Raw genomic sequence first — 18,896 nt, 5'->3', positions numbered from 1 at the left:
CCGAAACCGGTTTGGCTCAGTGGATAGAGCGTCGGCCTGTGGACTGAAAGGTCCCAAGTTCAATTCCGGTCAGGGGCACGTACCTTGGTTGCGGGCACATCCCCAGTGGGAGGTGTGCAGGAGGCAGCTGATCGATGTTTCTCTCTCATCGATGTTTCTAACTCTCTATCCCTCTCCCTTCCTCTCTGTAAAAAATCAATAAAATATATTAAAAAAAAAAAAGCAGGTGGAGAAGTATGCCACCAACTGTTTTCTCCTGGCCTGTGGAGACGCCTGCCACCTACTGACCAAACCAGGACGTGGCCCGGTCTCCTGACCCGCTGGGGACAGTGGTGGTGATCCTGGTCCCCGCTCAGATACTCACATATTTGACAAGTGCGGTGAGGATGGTGTACATCTTGCACAGGTCCTTCAGCAAGGTGTCCACGCAGCTGCCCGAGGGCAGGGCGGTCTGCACCAGCTCGTGGAAGAAGGTGAGCAGCGTGCCCAGCTGCATGATGACGGCTTTCTCCGCGGGATGGTTCGCTAGGGCTGCCTGGGAAGACGCCTCTTCTGAAGGGAGATGAAATTGGCGCATTCAAACCCAGCTGGCCTTCCTTTCTAGTTAAAGTGAAGGAGACTCAGGAATCGACACCGTTAACTAGGAGGTCTGCAGGGACAATGGGCATGTGACTCGCCACGCACAGTGAAGGGACAACCGCTGTCTGAAGCCACCGTGCAGCCACGGGAGACCTCGCTCATACAAATAGCTCATGCGTGGTCCGGGCCGGACCCTGGTGGATGGTGCTTTCCTCCCGACCCCTGGCACCCCAGCTTGAACTCGTCTCACCTGATACGGTTTCTCGGCTCACTTGTGCCTTAAGCCTGGTGATCAGCCAGTCCACTTCTTCCAGGACCTTCTCCGCCTGACTCAGAACCAGCAGCTGGGGAAGGAAGGGATGCCTGCCATGGCCCACTGCCCTCGGCAGCCAAATAGAACAGCCATAGCCACCGGATGCGGGACAGAAGTCACTGTAAGTTACCCTTCGGGTGACATAAAATGGGAAGGATGACAGGGCTGTTTCCAGGGCTCCGGATCAGGACTTACACAGACGGTAGGGGCCGCTGTTCTCAAATTCACCACCGCAAAGTGGTTTGTTTTCTCCACCTCGACATCCTGGGGGGTGAGAGAGAAGTGAGCTGTAACGGCGCAGGCTGTGCCCTGACCTCCTTCCCGGTGCTGTGCTGAAGGCTGCCCCTCTACCTCGTCTATGTCCCCAAGGTGCCCGTGGATGTCCTGGGACAGGTCACGCAGCAGGGCGACAGGGCTCTTGTGTGCAACGTGGAGGCTGAAGAGCAAGTTCATCACGCCCTTGCAAAACAAGGCATCCTCTAGGGCAGGAGGAGAGAACCCGGAGCTGCGTTATAACCCGTCAGTGCTGCCGGGGCGGGGACGCCCGGCCACAACACGTAGCTCATCATGTCCCGGCACCCCCCCCGCAATCCCCACCGCTGCCCCTTGGACCAAACGTGCTCTTATCTCCACGTGCCCAGAGGAGGGAGGCAGTTCCCGAGACCGGTCACCCAGACCGCTGTGTAACCCGCACCCAGAAACCCTCTGCCTCCATCGCCCAACAACGAAACTGCTACCCTGACCTCGCATCTAGTTTTGTCTGGTTTTGAACTTGATCTACAGGGGGTCATACAGCAAGTACTCTTGTGTCGACAGCGCCAGTGCTCCAGAGCAGATGAAGAGAGGCCCACCGCTCTACTCCCACCGACACTGGGTGCTGTGTCTCCTTCTCACGTGGGCTCTTCCGCTGAGTGCGTCAATGCTATTCGGTGATGATTAAATAAAGGCCGACAGGAAACGCGGCAGGAAACTCACCCCGGCTGTTTTCCTTGCAGATCTTGGATGTCCAGGATAACAACTGCACAAACTACAGACCATTCAGTATTACAGAAACGGCCGAGACACGCATCTACAAGAGCCCTAGACCTTCCCATGTCTAACCATCCGCCCATACACGGCCCGGACCTACTGGAGCACCTACTTGGAACAGCACGAGAATAAGCCCAAAATTACGAGGATTACTGATACTTTTCTTATAAGCTAGCATACAACTTAATCCCCACAGTCTACGCCCTCATTAAGGGCCAAATGTCCTGGGATCCCGGTCTGGGTCTTACCCAGGCCTCCCCTGCCCCACAGCCACGTCCAGGGCTGGAGTTCCTCCCTTCCTCCCCGTGCCGCCAGCCCTGAGGCATCTCCAAGGACATCAGGCAAGCGGAGAGATGCAGCAGAGTAAGATCCCGGCCACAAAGACAGCAGAATTCGCTTTGAGGAGATAAGAGGCCAGAGGAGGTTAGAAGGGAGTAGGCAGAAAAAAGAAAAAGAGGCGCCCTAGCCGGTTTGGCCTGCAGACTGAAGGGTCCCAGGTTCGATTCCGGCCAAGGGCACATGCCTGGGTTGCGGGCTCGATCCCCAGTAGGGGGCATGCAGGAGGCAGCCGATCAGTGATTCTCTCTCATCATTGATGTTTCTCGCTCCCTCTCCCTTCCTCTCTGAAACCAATTAAAAAAAAAATAAAAATAAAAAAAGGCAAAACCGCAGCATTTTTCCTATGTGATAGAGGAGACACCAAGCTTTCTACCCACAGTTCCTTCCCTGGCCTCCAGCCACAAAGGCCCCTGAGGCTGTGACACTTAAGTGCAAGACAACCAGAAGAACTCCTTTTGCTGTGTTGGGGGAAATGGTAAATTCAGAGCTGAAATCTGAACGCTCTCTGTGAACTGATGCAGAAAGGCCTAAGGTGCAGTGTGACTGGAACCAGCAGATGCAGAACACGCTCTGGTGTGAAGAGGGTGGGGGTGGGGAAAGGAGCTCCATTCGTATTTGCTTCTCCAGGAATAAAGAAACTCTTGAAGGATGCATAAGAAACGAAGAAAAGGTGTGTACTTCTTTGGGGGAGAAGAGGAGCTGGACAGGCGAGCGGCATGAACAGGCTATGAGGAGGCCATTTGCTATAAATGTCTTTATAATCGTTCGTCTTCAAATCATAAGACTTATCTGTTCAAAATTAAATTTAAAGGACAAGGGACTGCCCTAGCCGGTTTGGCTCAGTGGATAGAGCGTCAGCCCACGTACTGAAGGGTCCTGGGTTCGATTCTGGTCCAGGGCACGCACCTCGGTTGCAGGCTTGATTCCCGGCCCTGGTTGGTGTGCGTGCGGGAGGCAACCTATCGATGTGTCTCTCTCACATCGATGTTTCTCTCTGTCTCTCCCCCTCCCTCCCACTCTCTCTAAAAATCAATGGAAAAATATCCTTGGGTGAGAATTAACAAACAAACCAACCCCCCAAACAAGTGACTACCTAAGATTATGGGGGGAAGTGATGATTTAAAAAAACAAAACACTTTCCTATGTATATAAACCTTTCCAAACCCATTTATTTTCCCTCAAACGTCCCCCTGCCTCTGTCGTATTTCTTTCCTAGTCCTCTGTCCTTTGCAGCAAAGTTATGGGATGAAAGAATGATGGTGAAAGTAAAGTGGGGTGAGTTGTTTGGCTCCAGTATGAGGTAAGTGCTAGCAAAAGGGACTTCCTTTGGGCTACTTGGACCTGCAGGACAGGAGAATCAGGTTTGCTTTCCAGCACTCAAACATTGCACCCCCCTAGCACCCCAGGCTGTGGCCTCTTAAAGACCAGCTCGCCTGGAAGCATGGGCGCACACAGGGAGCCTGTCCCCAAGGCTCCAACTGTCCTCACAGATCAGGGGGGCCACGTGGGAGAACACAGCCTGGCGCTCAAGGACACTCCCTATCTTCCTGCTGGGAAACTCCTCCTGAATGGAGCAGACCTACAACACGTGGCCCTCCTCTCACTCTTCCCTGGGTGTGAACACAATTGTACGTATGCTTGCACACAACTTATCTCGGCGGAGTTGTTTCTGCTTTGGGATTGTAGCCACAGTTTCTGACTTCATCACCTTTTGTTGAATTGCCCCTAAGCTAACCTTGCTGAGAAAGGCAACTGCTGAATGTCAGCTAAAAATCAATTTTAGCTGTGTGTGTGTGTGTGTGTGTGTATCCTATCTAATAAAAGAGTGATATGCAAATTAACCATCACTCCGCCATACCCACAAGCCATGCTCACCAACCAATCAGGAGTGAATATGCAAATAAACCCAACCAAGATGGCTACGGCCACAGAGAGCAGGAGGGAGGCTTGGGTTTCCCCGGCAAAGGAGGAAGCCAAGCTTTCCGCCTGCCCTTGCCGGCCCAGGCCTCCACTCAATGCTACAAAGTTTCAATGATAGAAGATACATAAACCCAAACAGAAATGGCGGCAGCCACGGAGCTGGAAAAAGCAGGAGGCTAGGGTTGCCCGTGGCAATGGAGGAAGCCAAGCTTTCCGCACACCCTGGCCAGCCAAGGCCTCGCTTAAGGCTACAAAGTTTCAATGATAGAAGATACATAAATCCCTCAAAAAATGGCTGCCGCCATGGAGCAAGCAGAAGGCTTGGCTCCGCTCCAGGCTACCAAGTTTCAATTGTAGAAGATAAATAAACTCCAGATACCAGGGCCTCCGCTTGGGTCGCCAGGGGGCGTGGCCGGCCTGCAAACCACCACAGGCCCCTCACCCAGGCCACCCCACACCCCAAGGGAACCCCCACCCTGATCCGGGACACCCTTCAGGGCAAACCAGCTGGACCCCACCTGTGCACCAGGCCTCTATCCTATCTAATAAAAGAGTAATATGCAGATTGACCATCACTCCAACACACAAGATGGCTGCCCCCAAGTAGTCAAAGATCCTGCCCCCATGTGGACACAAGGTGGCCACTACAAGATGGCCTGCAAGGGAGGGCAGTTGGGAGCGATCAAGCCTGCAGGGGAGGGCAGTTAGGGGTGACCAAGCCGGCAGAGGAGGGAAGTTGGGGGCAACCAGGCCTGCAGGGAAAGGCAGTTGGGAGGGACCCAGGCCTGCATGGGAGAGCAGTTGGGGGGGACCAGGCCTGCAGGGGAGGGCAGTTAGGGGAAAACAGGCTGGCAGGGGAACAGTTAGGCATCAATCAGGCTGGCAGGGGAGTGGTTAGGGGGTGATCAGGCTGGCTCGCAGGCAGAAGCGGTTAGGGGCAATCAGGAAGGCAGGCAGGCAAGCAGTTGGGAGCCATCAGTCCTGGATTGTTAGAGGGATTCCAGATTGGAGAGGATGCAGACTGGGCTGAGGGACACACCCCCCTCCCCCATGCACCAATTTCGTGCACCGGGCCTCTAGTATATATATATATATATGCATATATATATATATATTTTAAATATATTAAATATATACATATATTCTTTTCAAAATACATTTTTATTGATTTCAGAAAGGAGGGGAGAGGAGAGAGAGATAGAAACATCAATGATGAGAATTATCGATTGGCTGTCTCCTGCACGCCCCCACTGGGTATGGAGCCCGCAACTGGGCTTGTGCCCTGAATGAGAATCAAACTGTGACCTCCTGGTTCGTAGGTCAACGCTCAACCACTGAGCCACGCCGACAGGGCAGCTACCTTCTTAACAATGAACAGATTTCCACAGGTTAAGAAGGTCGAGGGCACCGAGGGTAAGTTGTTCCCGTAGTGCTCCCTGTTCACCCGATGGTGGCCCAACGAAAGCAGTGCTCCTGCCTGTGCAGCTGCTTGAGATGCTGTCAGGGTCGGAGCACCAGGCAGAAAACGGTACCCTAAGAGGTCTCACGTTAACTAACTCAGGAGCATAATTAAAGACACTGTCTAAGATAAGCTGGACTTAGAGAGGCTATTTAGAGACGTGTGTGTTTTTAATACCGATTTTTTATTCATTTCAGAGAGGAAGGGAGAGACAGAAACATTAATGATGAAAGAGAATCATTGATCGACTGCCTCCTGCACGCCCCACACTGGGGATCGAGCCCACAACCTGCGGATGTGCCCTTGACCGGAATCAAACCTGGGACCCTTCAGTCTGCAGGCCGACGCTCTATCCACTGAGCCAAACCGGCCAGGGCTAGCTACGTTCTTCTAAGATGCAGTACCCTGCCCTTCTGTAGGATGAGAGGTGGGACTGAACGAGGGGGCCGTACCTGAGGAGAGGCGGGCTCCAGCAGCCTGGCCAAGCTGGCGAGGACGCTGACGAGGAGCAGGGCTTCCTTGCTGTTAAACTCCTCCTCCTGGCTGCTAAGTAAATTCAACAAGGACCTCTGAGAAAGGAAAGGATGCAGACCCATTAGCAGACATGTTCGCATCAGGGAGAAGAAACATCTCGCCAGAGACGCCCAAGGCTGGGCCAACAAGGATTCAAAGAGGACAAAATCTGAAGATCAACTCGATGGAACAGCTCGTTTCCTACCCCGTTTGCCACCATCGATGTGAGTGTCCCTCCCCCTGTACATTAGGAAGGACTGTGCACCCCATTCCGGGCGGTTTACAGCTCCCCACGCCCATCCGTCACCCAGGTTTAGACACCCCACCCCAGTACTCGCTACACACCTGCCCTGTTTTCCTTTTCTCTGTCTCTCCAACCACCTGAATCGACTGTATGTGTCTGCGAGTCTCCTCCCCACTGCCAGGTGAGCACCCGAGGGGAGGTGACTCTGCCTCCCTTCTTTCCTACTGTATCTACCAGCCCCTGGAACAGAACCTGGTGCAGAGCAGAAGCTTTAAAGTTATCCTGATAGTATGAGAACTAATCAGATGGTTAGACACTGTCCAGCCTTTATGAAATCTGACAAACCCTAATTACGCCAGGAACACAAAACAAAGACAAACTCCACACTTAACAGGCTCCTGGACATTGTGTGTCAACTCACACAGTGGTTCCCGGGGCAGTGACTCCCGGGGCAGTGTCTCCCGGGGGCAGTGACTCCAGGGGCAGTGGTTCCCGGGGGCAGTGACTCCCGGGCAGTGGTTCCCGGGGCAATGGTTCCCGGGACAGAGGTTCCTGGGGCAGTGACTCCAGGGGCAGTGTCTCCCGGGGGCAGTGACTCCAGGGGCAGTGATTCCCGGGGGCAGTGGTTCCCGGGGGCAGTGATTCCCGGGGGCAGTGGTTCCCGGGGGCAGTGATTTCCGGGGGCAGTGATTCCCGGGGGCAGTGATTCCCGGGGCAGTGACTGCCGGGGCAGTGGTTCCCGGGGCAGTGGTTCCCGGGGCAGTGACTGCCGGGGCAGTGGTTCCCGGGGCAGTGATTCCCGGGGCAGTGACTGCGGCAGGCAGGCTGGCTCAGCACACACAACCAGCATCTTTTCTGTGCGTTGCCTCCTCTCTGAGAGTGATTCCGCTTGTCTGGATGATGACCCAGAGAAAAGCCCTTTCCTACCTGCTCACTGTCGCTGGCTCCCACCGGCTGGCCCTGCCAGCAGCCCCTCTGTGAGGCCCAGGCAAGCCCACCAGCTTCCCACGCTGCTCACCTGGAACTGCCGGATCTGGAACGCTGCTCTCTGGGTGACAGTGACTTCCACCTCTTCCTCCTCATTACCCGGGACATCTAGGGAAGGAAGAGAACTCTATCTTCCTTGAAATGAACCACGCTCTTTTAGCCTTTTAGTAGCTAAATGTTTAGAAAGCCAAACATCCTACAGGCAGATTTTAAATATATTCCTAACATTCTGCAATTTCTTCACACTATGTCCCATTTTCCAGCCCCTATTCGTGGTTAAGCATAGTCCAGTGCATGCCAATTCTAAACCCACTACATGACACTTCCTAGCAACATTAGGACTGAGCTCAGATGACCTATGACAGGTTAACAAATAGAATCAAGAGGTCTGGTTAAGAAAGAGAAGAGAGAGAACCCAGCCCAGCCAGCGTGGCTCAGTGGCTGAGCATTGACCTATGAACCTGGAGGTCATGGTTCGATTCTGGACAGGGCACACGCCTGGGTTGCGGGCTCGATTCCCAGTGTGGGCGTGCAGAAGGCAGCCAATCCACGATTCTCTCGCATCACTGATGTTTCTATCTCTCTCTCCCTCTCTAAAATCAATAAAAACGTATTTTAAAAAAAGGGAGAAACCCAGACCAAGCCCACGTATCTCACGGAGGGGCCCACCCAGCGCACGGAGGAACAGGGGCACCCTGGGCTGGAAGAAGTGCTGCACGGCGCTGAAGACCCTCTGCAAGCCCTCCAAGCACAGCAGCGAGATGCTCTTCCCCCGCTCCTTCTTCCCCGGCTCCTCCACGGACGTCGGAATGGACGTGTATCTCCAGAGCAAGACCCTGAAGGGGAACAGAGACTTTATTTATCTATTTATTTTTAAATATATTTTATTGATTTTTTACAGAAAGGAAGGGAGAGGGAGAGAGAGTTAGAAACATCGATGAGAGAGAAACATTGATCAGCTGCCTCCTGCACACCTCCTCCTGGGGATGTGCCCACAACCAAGGTACATGCCCTTGACCAGAATCGAACCTGGGACCCTTCAGTCCGCAGGCCGACGCTCTATCCACTGAGCCAAACCGGTTAGGGCGAGACTTTATTTTTTTTTTTAAACATATTTTATTGATATTTTACAGAGAGGAAGGGAAAGGGATAGAGAGCTAGAAACATCGATGAGAGAGAAACATCTATCAGCTGCCTCCTGCACACCCCCCACTGGGGATGTGCCCGCAACCAAGGTACATGCCCCTGACCGGAATCGAACCTGGGACCCCTCAGTCCGCAGGCCGACGCTCTATCCACTGAGCCAAACTGGTTAGGGCGAGACTTTATTTTTAAAGTTGGCTTCCCTGAGGTGCAGTTTACATACAGTAAAATTCACATCCTCCAGATGTACAGCTCTATGAATTTTAGCAAACTTACCAAATGTGTAACCATTCTCTCGATCAAGATAGTCCCATCTCCCCAAAAGCTCCTTCATGCCCCTCTGTTGTCAATTCTCTCCCCCAGTTTTCCAAGCAACCACTGATTTCCTGTCCCTGTGGGTTTACCAATTACAAAATATCACATAAAAATGGCATCATTCAGCACAAACCGGTTTGGCACAGTGGACAGAGCAGTGGCCTGCAGACCAGAGTCCCGGGTTGGATTCCGGTTGAGGGCATGTACCTTGGTTGCAGGCTCCTCCCCGGCCCGGGCCCTGGTCAATCGGGGCTTGTGCAGGAGGCAACCAATCGACGTGTTTCTCTCACATCGATGTTTCTCTCTTTTTCACTCTCACTGAAAAAAAAAATCAATGGAAAAATATCCTTGAGTGAGGATTAAGGACAAAAACTGGTGTCAGTCAGCGTGCAGCCTTTTGAGTCTGGCTTTGTGACGAATTAGCACATGCTTCTGAGGTTCACCTGCGCTGCTACAACTGTCGGCAGCTTGTTCCGTGTCACTCAGAAGTTTCCCCTGCGTGGACGCACCACAGCTGGTTCTACACCCATTTATCCATCAGCTGGTGGACATTCGGGTGGTTTCAAATTTGGCTATTACTACCAAATAAATAAAACTTGCTATATGCAAATCCACTTCAAGTTAGTATTTTGTATATGACATCAGGAATGGATAAAGATTCTCTTTTTTGTATAAGAATGCCCAATTGTTTCAAAACCATTTGTAGAAAAGACCTTTCTTTCTCCATTAAATTACCTTGGCACCTTTGTTAAATCAAATAACCTATAACTGTTTATTCTGTTCCTCTGATTCTGCCAATACCACACTATCTTAAATACAGCAACTTTATAAGACTTGAGCCCAGCTGGTGTGGCTCAGTGGTTGAGCACTGACCTATGAACCAGTAGCTCATGATTCGATTCCCGGTCAGGGCACCTGCCCAGGTTGTGGGCTCGATCCCCAATGGGGGGGCGTGCAGGAGGCAGCCAATCAATGATTCTCCTCATCACTGATGTTCCTATCTTTCTCTCCCTCTCCCTTCCTCTCTGGACTCAATATATATATTAAAGACTTGAAATCAGGAGGCGTGAGTCTGCTTTGTTCTTCTACCTCAAACTTGTTTTAGTTATTCTAATCATCCGCTCCCGGAGGCTCCACACCCAGTGGGACAGGTTTCCGAGGGTGAGCACGCGTGACTCACCGGGTTATGTCACAGAGGTTCTGAAAGATCTTGTCTGGGTTTTGCCCGTCGGGGCCGCTCACGTGCCCCGTCTCCTTCAGCTGCTGCACCTTCTGCAGAGCCACGCCCACTGCGTAGCGCATGAACTCATTGCTGGACCTCAGCACGGACAGACTCTCCTCATGGCTTTGGGTACTGTCCCTAGAGAGAGGGAGGAAGACGGTCCCTTCTGCTTTCTGGGGACTGCTCAGTGTCGCAGCACCCAGCAAGCTTCGGACGATGGACTCTAGGGGTCCAAGCAGTCCATTCTCACACTATCTGCTGCAGAGAGCATCAGATGCCACAGGCTGGGGGTCCAGTCCTACAAGACTGCCCACCCCCCACTTCAGACACCAGCTGCCAGCCCAGGTAACACCCGAGTTCGTCTCAGAGGTTCTGAAAGACCAACCGGCTACACATCGAAGTTTCCAATGACCCCTCCAGCTCGGAATGCTAACGCTAAGTCCAGGCTGCTGTCTGCACTTCTGGGCGGCTGCCTATAAATCAGAGGTTCCCACAATCCCCTCCTGGGGTTCAATTAATTTGCTGGAATGGCTCTCATGGGACTCAGAAACACACACGCACAGTAAGAATCCTGACTCGCACCCAGACGGGAAGGCCTCCCAGGCTCCCAGCAGGGTCGTCCCAGCGCAGCTGTCTTCTAGCCCCTATCCCAGAACTTACCGGAAAAGAGCGGTGAGCAGCTCGGACACAAACCTCATGGACAAGAGGCTGCCATTGGTTTTGCTGGCCGCTTTGGTTTTGCCTTTGCCAGCTTTCTCGGTGAGGATGTCAGAGAGCTTCTTGTAACACGTAAATAAGCTCAGGATGTCCTCGAACTTGTTCTTGCTGTGGACGGGGGAAGCAGACCACCAAGGACAGCGTCAGGGGCTGTGGCTTCCTGTCGTGTGTGGGAACCACAGCGCTTCCTCAGATGCTCTATTCCAGCCACAGTGTCATGCGGGAATGACCCCTAATCACCAGGGAACTCCCAGGCATGCGACCTGCTGGGCTATGGTTTCCTCCCGTATTTGGACCACGCAATACGCAGCATGAGGGTCCGACACTACCACCCATCAAAAGGAGGAGTTCTTGATTTCTGGGCCCAGCAGTTCTGAATTAAAGCCTGCTAGAGGCACGACATTCGCCTGCCTGTCCGTCATAAGCTTGGGTGTTCCCTGGTAGGAAACAGTGCCTGGTCTTCGGCTAGATGTCTATACAAAAGATACTGTCATGGCCCAGCCGGTACTGCTCAGGGGTTGAGCGTCGACCCATAAACCAAGAGTCACTGGTTCAATTTCCAGTTGGGGCACATGCCTAGGGTTCGGGCTCAATCCCCAGTGAGGGAATGTAGGAGGCAGTTGATCAAGGATGTTTCTCTTTCATCAAAGTTTCTATCTCTCTATCCCTTTCCCTTCTTCTCTCTCTCAAAATCAATGAAAACACATTAAAAAAGAGAGAGGCCAAAACCGGTTTGGCTCAGTGGATAGAGCGTCAGCCTGCGGACTGAAGGGTCCCGGGTTTGATTCCGGTCAAGGGCATGTACCTTGGTTGCGGGCACATCCCCAGTGGGAGGTGTGCAGGAGGCAGTTGATCGATGTTTCTCTCTCATCGATGTTTCTGGCTCTCTATCCCTCTCCCTTCCTCTCTGTGAAATATCAATAAAATATATTTTTAAAAAAAAAGAGAGAGAGAGAGAGATACACTGTCATGTCTCTGGTATGTTCAGTACCTAGCATACTGTTAAAGTTAGAAAGAAAAAGACAATCCCCCCGCCCATAAAATGGAGAGTTAGGCAAACTGCAATTAGAGTCACAGCAATACCTTACCTGAAATTACTGATGGAGAAATTATATTCCATTAGAACTTCACAAACTCCCATCACAAGAGAAGCACAGATGTTATTTTTGACGCCGTTACCAGTGCTCTGAGAAAAATCTGCTGATTTATCCTGAAAGACACAAGAGAAAAACTAACAAGCGTCCAAAAACTCCCACTGTTCAATGTAATTGAGGCCCTGGGCAGTGTGGCTCAGCTGGAGCGTTGGCCCATACACCGAAAGGCTGCGGGTTCGATTCCCAGTTAGGGAACATACCCAGGTTGCAGGTTCGATCCCTGGTCCGATTGCATATGGGAGGCAACTAGTCGATGTTTCTGTCTCACATCCATGTTTCTCCCTCTCTCAAAATCAATTTCTAAAAATTGATTATCTATATATATAAAAGGCTAATATGCAAAGTGTCCCCTCTGGAGTTCAATCACTAGCTATGATGTGCGCTGACCACCAGGGGGCATCAGGGAACAAAGGAAGGCCCTGGCTGCCAGCCAGAAGGCCCTGATGGGCCCTGATCGCCGGCCAGGCCTAGGGATGCTACCCATGCACGCATTTCATGCACCAGGCCGCTAGTAAATAATAAATAACAAATTTAGCCATTACCAGTTCGAAGTCCTCTAGTTCACTCTTGATCATTCTGTTGGTAAGAGACTCTAACATGTCGTCTAACTCTTGGTAGAATCCTTCCTCCTCCTCCTCTTCCTCTCCTCCCTGCTGAGCGGGCATCACTTTACTCTTATACCAGGCCAAGCAGTGCTGAATACAGCACAGCAGATGGTCCTGTAGAAGAAAGGAGAACAAAATATTCTTGAGTGTTCAGAGGTAACCTGCAAAGCTGTTGCTAATCAACAATTAATTCTTGTCTATAAGGCTAAAGTAAGCTATGCACTAGCAGCACAAGTCATGTCGAGCCGAATTAACAACCCTGCGAAAAGCTGCACCAGCAGAGGCATGGGTTCCTGACCTTCCTTCCCCAGAGGAACTGGCTGCCTAAGAAGCTGGCACCTCACGAGGCAATGGCGGATGCGCTCCCTCTGCTCCAGTACAAACAGCATGGAGCCAGGCTGGGCAGCTAGATCCTCTCTGGCTATTCTAAAGGTGGGGGTTTGTGCTGAAGGGATCTCTGGGAGACCAATATAGCATTTCCGATGCTGAGGACACTGCATGGCAGAGAAGGTCCGTGCATGAAGGCAGAATATGACCATTCCGTGACCATGAGCTCCAAACGGGGTGGAGTTTCAGTTTTATCTTCGCTTCCCTGTCTTTCTGAGGCTAAAAAGCAAGAACAGAAGACCAACCTGTCCTAGTTCCCAATGCTAGCTCAGCCTAAATCATACACGCCCTCCAGACTAACGAAGCGGATGCCCTGGGCTCATCTGCTCCTAGCCTCCCTCCCGCCCCATCCTAACGCACATTCATTTAGTGCTACAACCCAAGAGCCACAGATGGAGACGGAGTGCTCCTGGGGGAAGTGGCGGGTGCTGACACAGACATCTTACCGACAGACACAGGTGATGATGGGTCAGAAAAGAAAAGCAGGGAGTGTTTCAGAGTAAGAGTTCGCTGGGAGGAGCAGACAGCTTCACAGGGAAAGGTGTCTCTGATTTCAAACGATCAACAGGGTTAGTATCTTAACAGTAAAAACAAGTTACAGGAAGAATAGCAGTCTCACCAGCGGTTCCTGTAGCGAGATCTGATCTCCTTGGGTCAAAATACAAGCGTCTAACTTCAGAGGAGGCAGCACATCGGATTGGGGCTCGTAGAACTGTTTCAGCTACAGACGGCAAGGAACAGAGACACCGGCTCAGCGCTGCTTTTCACTTTAAATGGGCCAAGTGTAATGTGCAGCACCTTCTCAGACCTACGTCCCAGTGTCCAAAGAAGAATGCAGCCACTTCTGTACTGCACGGGCTCCCCCACATCCTTCGCCCTCGCTTGAGGCATCTACTAACTGAGATCCTCCTTCCTATCCCACTTCCATGACCGCTCCTACGAAACGTTACGTTCTCACGCCAACTCCTACACTCCCAAAGGCACTCAGCATTTTCAGTAGAAGCTTCACAACTAGAATACAGGCTCTAGAGCAGGGGTGGGCAAACTTTTTGACTCGAGGGCCACAATGGGTTCTTAAACTGGACCGGAGGGCCGGAACAAAAGCATGGATGGAGTGTTTGTGTGAACTAATATAAATTCAAAGTAAAGGAGCGGAGGGGAGAGCAAGAGAACCCTCCACTCTTTCGGCTCTGCGGGCCGGATAGAACAGCCGAAAGGCCGGATCCGGCCTGCGGGCCGTAGTTTGCCCACGGCTGCTCTAGAGTCCTCAGGCGGAAGGGCCATTGTTCAAGATGGTAAAACTGAATCCATAGGAATGAATAAAGAGCATCGGCAAAGGTAAAAAGCAGAGACATATAAAGAATTGTGTGCGTACCTGTATACTTTACTTTTTCTTCTATTACTATAAAAGGCATAAAATATAACTGTTTAAAGTAAAAATTACAACACCATTTAGCTGGGATTTTAACATAGGTAGGTATTCTTATTACTATCAGTATCCAAGAGCATCTTTTAAAATTGTCCCCCCCTTTTTACTGAATTTATTGGGGGTGACACTGGTTCACAAAATTATACAGGCTGCATGTGCACAATCCCACAACACATCATCTGCACTCTGTATTGTGTGTTCACCACCCCACTGAACTCTCCTGACATATGAAAAGATTCAAGTACCACACGATGAAATATTTAGCCATAAAAAGAAATGAAGTAATGATAGATGGGACAGCACGGGTGAATCCTGAAAACACTGTTAAGTGAAAGACCACACAATATATGATTCCATTTACATGAAATGTCCACAATAGGCAAATCTATAGACAGACAGTACACTGGTGTTACTAAGGGCTGGGAGGGTGGGGAAAAGATGAGAAAATTAGGTGATAGCTGAAGAGTGTGGAGTCTCTTTCTAAGGTGAAGAAATGTTCAAACACTGATTGTCATAAAAGTTGCATAACTCTGAATAGACTAAAGACCAAGAAATTGTACACTTTAGATGGGTGAACTGCATGGTATGTGAATTATATCTCAATAAAGCTATTTAAAAAATTCAAATAAACGTGGAATGAATAAGTGTTAAGGGTAAAAGGTCTTATTTATACCAGATATTCTCCAGCTGAATTCTTCCTATCATGATTGTCCTTTTGAAATATTTCATAATTTAAAAACCCTTTTTAACTAAAAATACAGAAAATAACCTAACACTTAAGTATGTTACCTACACTTAACACAAGGCAGTATTTTGCTGTGTTTGCTCTAGATCTCACTTTTTTCCTTTAGAAATAAAACAACAGATACAGCTGCTGACAACCCTTGTACAAATGACTCTTCAAAATGTCCTTCAGACTTAAGATGCGGTCTGTTAACTGAGAGGGGTAACTATGAAACAGTGACAACATGGCAGGTACATAAGTGGTCATTAAAATAAAACATCAAGACAGCATCACAGTCCGGCCAGCAAGACTCAGTGGTTGAGCACTGACGTATGGAACCAGGAAGTCACAGTTCCATTCCCCGTCAGGGCACATGCCTGGGTTGCAGGCTCGATCCCCAGCGTGGGGCGTGCAGGAGGCAGCTTCGATGATTTTCTATCATCATCATGTTTCTATCTCTCTCCCCCGCTCCCTTCACGCCTGAAATCAATATAAATATGTTTTAAAAATAAATAAGTAAATAAACCATCCAGATAGCATCACACACCCCAGTCAGTGTGCCAGTGTCTATTTGGGAATTATTTCACAGTGTGAAAAGTCTGGAAAATGTCAATCGCCACTCAACGCCCCATTATCTGTTTCCTATATCCATAATGCTTTTTACCTGTGACAGCAGAGTCTGCATGATCGAATTAGCCAGCTGAGAGTTTCTTCGAAGGACATCATAGAACCCCTGAGAGGAATCAAACAGAGAACAAATAAACTCTCTCACACAGATACCAGTGATTCAGACAATCCTAACTGTAAAATTACACTATCTTTTTTTAAAATATATCTTTATTGATTTCAGAGGGAAGGGAGAGGGGGAGAGAGAGATAGAAACATCAATGATGAGAGAGAATAATTGACTGGCTGCCTCCTGAACGCCCCCCACTGGGGATCGAGCCTGCAACCCAGGCATGCGCCTAATCGGAATCGAACCTGGGACCCCTCAATCCGCAAGCCAACGCTCTATCCACTGAGGCAAACCGGCCAGGGCCACACTATCTTTCTTTATCCTGTTCTCAGTTCTTTGAAAAAGATGAATATATTATTTGCTAGCGAAACAATTCAGAAAGTTTAAGTTACTGCCTCAACTGTACCCCCAAAAATTCAACAGTAAGTACATAATTAATTAAAAACATAAAAACGATGATGAGCTGGGGGATGCGACATTCCTCCCACTCTGCGGAGTTACCTCATAAAGCATGAGCCGAACGTCAGCCTGCTGGCCCAGGCACCTTCTCAAACTATCCATGATCTCAAGGCAAAAAGCCTCGTTGGCCACAGCATTGTACCGACTGTGGACATCCACGTGGACCTGCTTAGGAACGCACAGGTTAGCTCATGCCTCTGGAATCCAGTAGTTCATAATATACCTGACTTACTTAAAGGCCTACAAACTTCTTCAAATGCCTTCAGGAGCTAGAAGAATCTAGCTCTTTTTGCTCCCACAAAATCCTGAGAGGGTCAGAGGTAGTTTCAGTTTAGAAATGCAGATGACAACAACACCCCTAACTGAATGTGCATAATAAATTCAGCAATTATAATTTTGTTTTCTCAGATTACTGGGTTAAACACATGTGCATGTGCCAAGTAAATAAACTAGAGAAGATGGAGGTCATAAATGTGTTTAGCCTCTGAGAACTACAGTGAAGAATAAATGAAATAATGAATGTAAAGCACTTAGCCTAGTGTCTAACCCAGCCTTGGGCAAACTACAGCCCGCGGGCTGGATCCGGCCCATTAAGCTGTTCTATCCGGCCCGCGGAGACGAAAGAGCAGAGGGTTCTCTTGCTCTCCCCTCCGCTCCTTTACTTTGAATTTATATTAGTTCACACAAACACTCCATCCATGCTTTTGTTCCGGCCCTCCGGTCCAGTTTAAGAACCCATTGTGGCGCTCGAGTCAAAAAGTTTGCCACCCCCCCCCCCCCCGCAGGACAAACCACAAATGCAACTCACATACCTAATTTTACATTTCCTGGTAACCGAATTTAAACAGAAACTGATGAAATTAACTCTAACTTTGTACTTAACCCAACATATCCAAAATACTATCTCAATGTGTCATCGAAACAAAAAATTAACGATACTGTACATTCTTCAGTTGCGCACTGTGTCTTTAAAACCCAGTGTACTTTACACGCACAGCACACTGCATCGGGACCAGCCGCATGCCAAGTGTCCGGCTCCACAGCCACACGGAGGCGAGGGGCTACCGTACCGCCCAGCGTGGAGCACACGGCACATCTGCCATCAGCGGTGCTGACCGCTCGGCCATCGCCAGCACCTGAGCGGCCCTGTGTTTCAGGACCGTCTGCACGACCAGAGTAACAGGAGGAGAAGCCAGTGCGCACGTCACCACGCCCACAGCAGCGCCCGCGACAAGCCGGCTGGGCCACCTCACCTGGCTGACGCCGATGGCCTGGCTGCACTGGGAGGACGACAGGCTGCCCAAGACCTTGAAGTTCTTCAGGAGCAGCAAAAACCCGGCCACCGCCGATTTCCGGGCATCAAGCTGTCTAGCTCAGGGACAGAGAAGCAAGGAACCAACAGCATTAATTCACAGCAACAGGCTTCTGGGTCAAAAAAATCCAGTCAACCCGGCCGGCAGGGCTCAGTGGTTGAGCATTGACCTCTGCACCAGGAGGTCACAGTTTGATTCCCAGTCAGGGCACATGCCCAGGTTGCAGGCTCCATCCCCAGTAGGGGGCGTGCAGGAGGCAGCCGATCGATGATTGTCTCTCTTCATTGATGTTTCTATCTCTCTCTTCCCTCTCTTTTCCTCTCCGAAATCAATAAAAAACAACATATATTTTAAAAATCCAGTAAGTTTTGTACAGAGAGGAATATGTATCAACAGTGAAACACAATAGAGCACAATGGACTGAATGTATGTACTTGAATAAGAAATCAGCGGTTCACAGCAATCAGCAGCTGATGCTTTCATTATCTGCTTAACCTCATGACATTACCATACTTCCTTCTATCCTGACACGTCTACGTGGGGAATGAGAACAAGCGTGCGGAGAGGCTGTCAGTGCTGAATCGCAAAGGAAATGGTTGATTTTCTCTGCACCTAAAGGAGAGCCATGCGTGGTGCCTTATAAACCCTCCACCCAGAAAAATGGCCCAGCCATCTCCCCGAGGCTCCATGCCAACACTCACCTTAGCCTGTCAGACATGCCTCTGGGCAAGGAGCAACAGAAACCTCAATGCTACAATAGGGGCAACAGCACAGGCTGTTCCTAGGGCTATCCGTGAGGGCAACATGTGGTTTCATACTTAAAGCACCAAATGGTTTCCACCTACTACTTGTCTCAGAATATTCTGTAAGGGATGTATTGTCATCTATAGCTTGTATACTAAGATATAAAGGAAGAGCGGTCAGGAGGCATTGGCTAAGCCCAAAACCAAAAGACCAAGATCCTCAAAAACTGATTTGGTCTACAGTCACTAGCCCACAATTCTAATGTTCATTAAAATAAGCTTAAAAAAACTTCATCACATTTTCTATTGATATCAGAGGAAGGGAGAGGGAAACAGACACAGACATCAATGATGAAAGAGAATCACTGATTGGCTGTCTCCTGCACACCCCACACTGGGGATCAAGCCCGCAACCTGGGCATGTGCCCTGACCGGGAATCGAACCCTGACTTCCTGGTTCATAGGTCGACACTCAACCACTGAGCCACGCCAGCCTGCTAATATTTACTTCTTAATGAAGGTGTTTTCCCTTCAGAATTGTTGCCAGCCGGCACGGGACCCTCATC

The 18,896-nt window shown here is 50.1% G+C and overlaps 1 protein-coding gene across 1 annotated transcript in view; it reads right to left on the bottom strand.

Annotated features, from left to right (window-relative positions):
* The window catches only part of FANCI (FA complementation group I), a 56,987-nt gene that overhangs the window by 6,725 nt on the left and 31,366 nt on the right, over positions 1-18,896 (bottom strand). Inside the window, exons 17-32 of the mRNA XM_080651837.1 lie at positions 17,528-17,642; positions 16,317-16,439; positions 15,744-15,812; positions 13,546-13,647; positions 12,477-12,653; positions 11,869-11,990; positions 10,724-10,888; positions 10,022-10,201; positions 8,053-8,219; positions 7,415-7,491; positions 6,092-6,208; positions 1,868-1,919; positions 1,244-1,371; positions 1,088-1,156; positions 830-923; positions 365-552 (exon numbers count right to left, since the gene is read on the bottom strand). Of these exons, the coding sequence (XP_080507963.1) occupies positions 365-552; positions 830-923; positions 1,088-1,156; positions 1,244-1,371; positions 1,868-1,919; positions 6,092-6,208; positions 7,415-7,491; positions 8,053-8,219; positions 10,022-10,201; positions 10,724-10,888; positions 11,869-11,990; positions 12,477-12,653; positions 13,546-13,647; positions 15,744-15,812; positions 16,317-16,439; positions 17,528-17,642 (1,945 nt within the window). The remainder of the gene's footprint in view (positions 1-364; positions 553-829; positions 924-1,087; positions 1,157-1,243; positions 1,372-1,867; positions 1,920-6,091; positions 6,209-7,414; positions 7,492-8,052; positions 8,220-10,021; positions 10,202-10,723; positions 10,889-11,868; positions 11,991-12,476; positions 12,654-13,545; positions 13,648-15,743; positions 15,813-16,316; positions 16,440-17,527; positions 17,643-18,896) is intronic.

Source organism: Plecotus auritus (assembly GCF_963455305.1).
Source record: "Plecotus auritus genome assembly, chromosome: 15".
Taxonomy (NCBI): domain Eukaryota; kingdom Metazoa; phylum Chordata; class Mammalia; order Chiroptera; family Vespertilionidae; genus Plecotus; species Plecotus auritus.
Note: the sequence above shows the minus strand (reverse complement) of the source record. Positions and strands in the feature narration are given on the sequence as shown.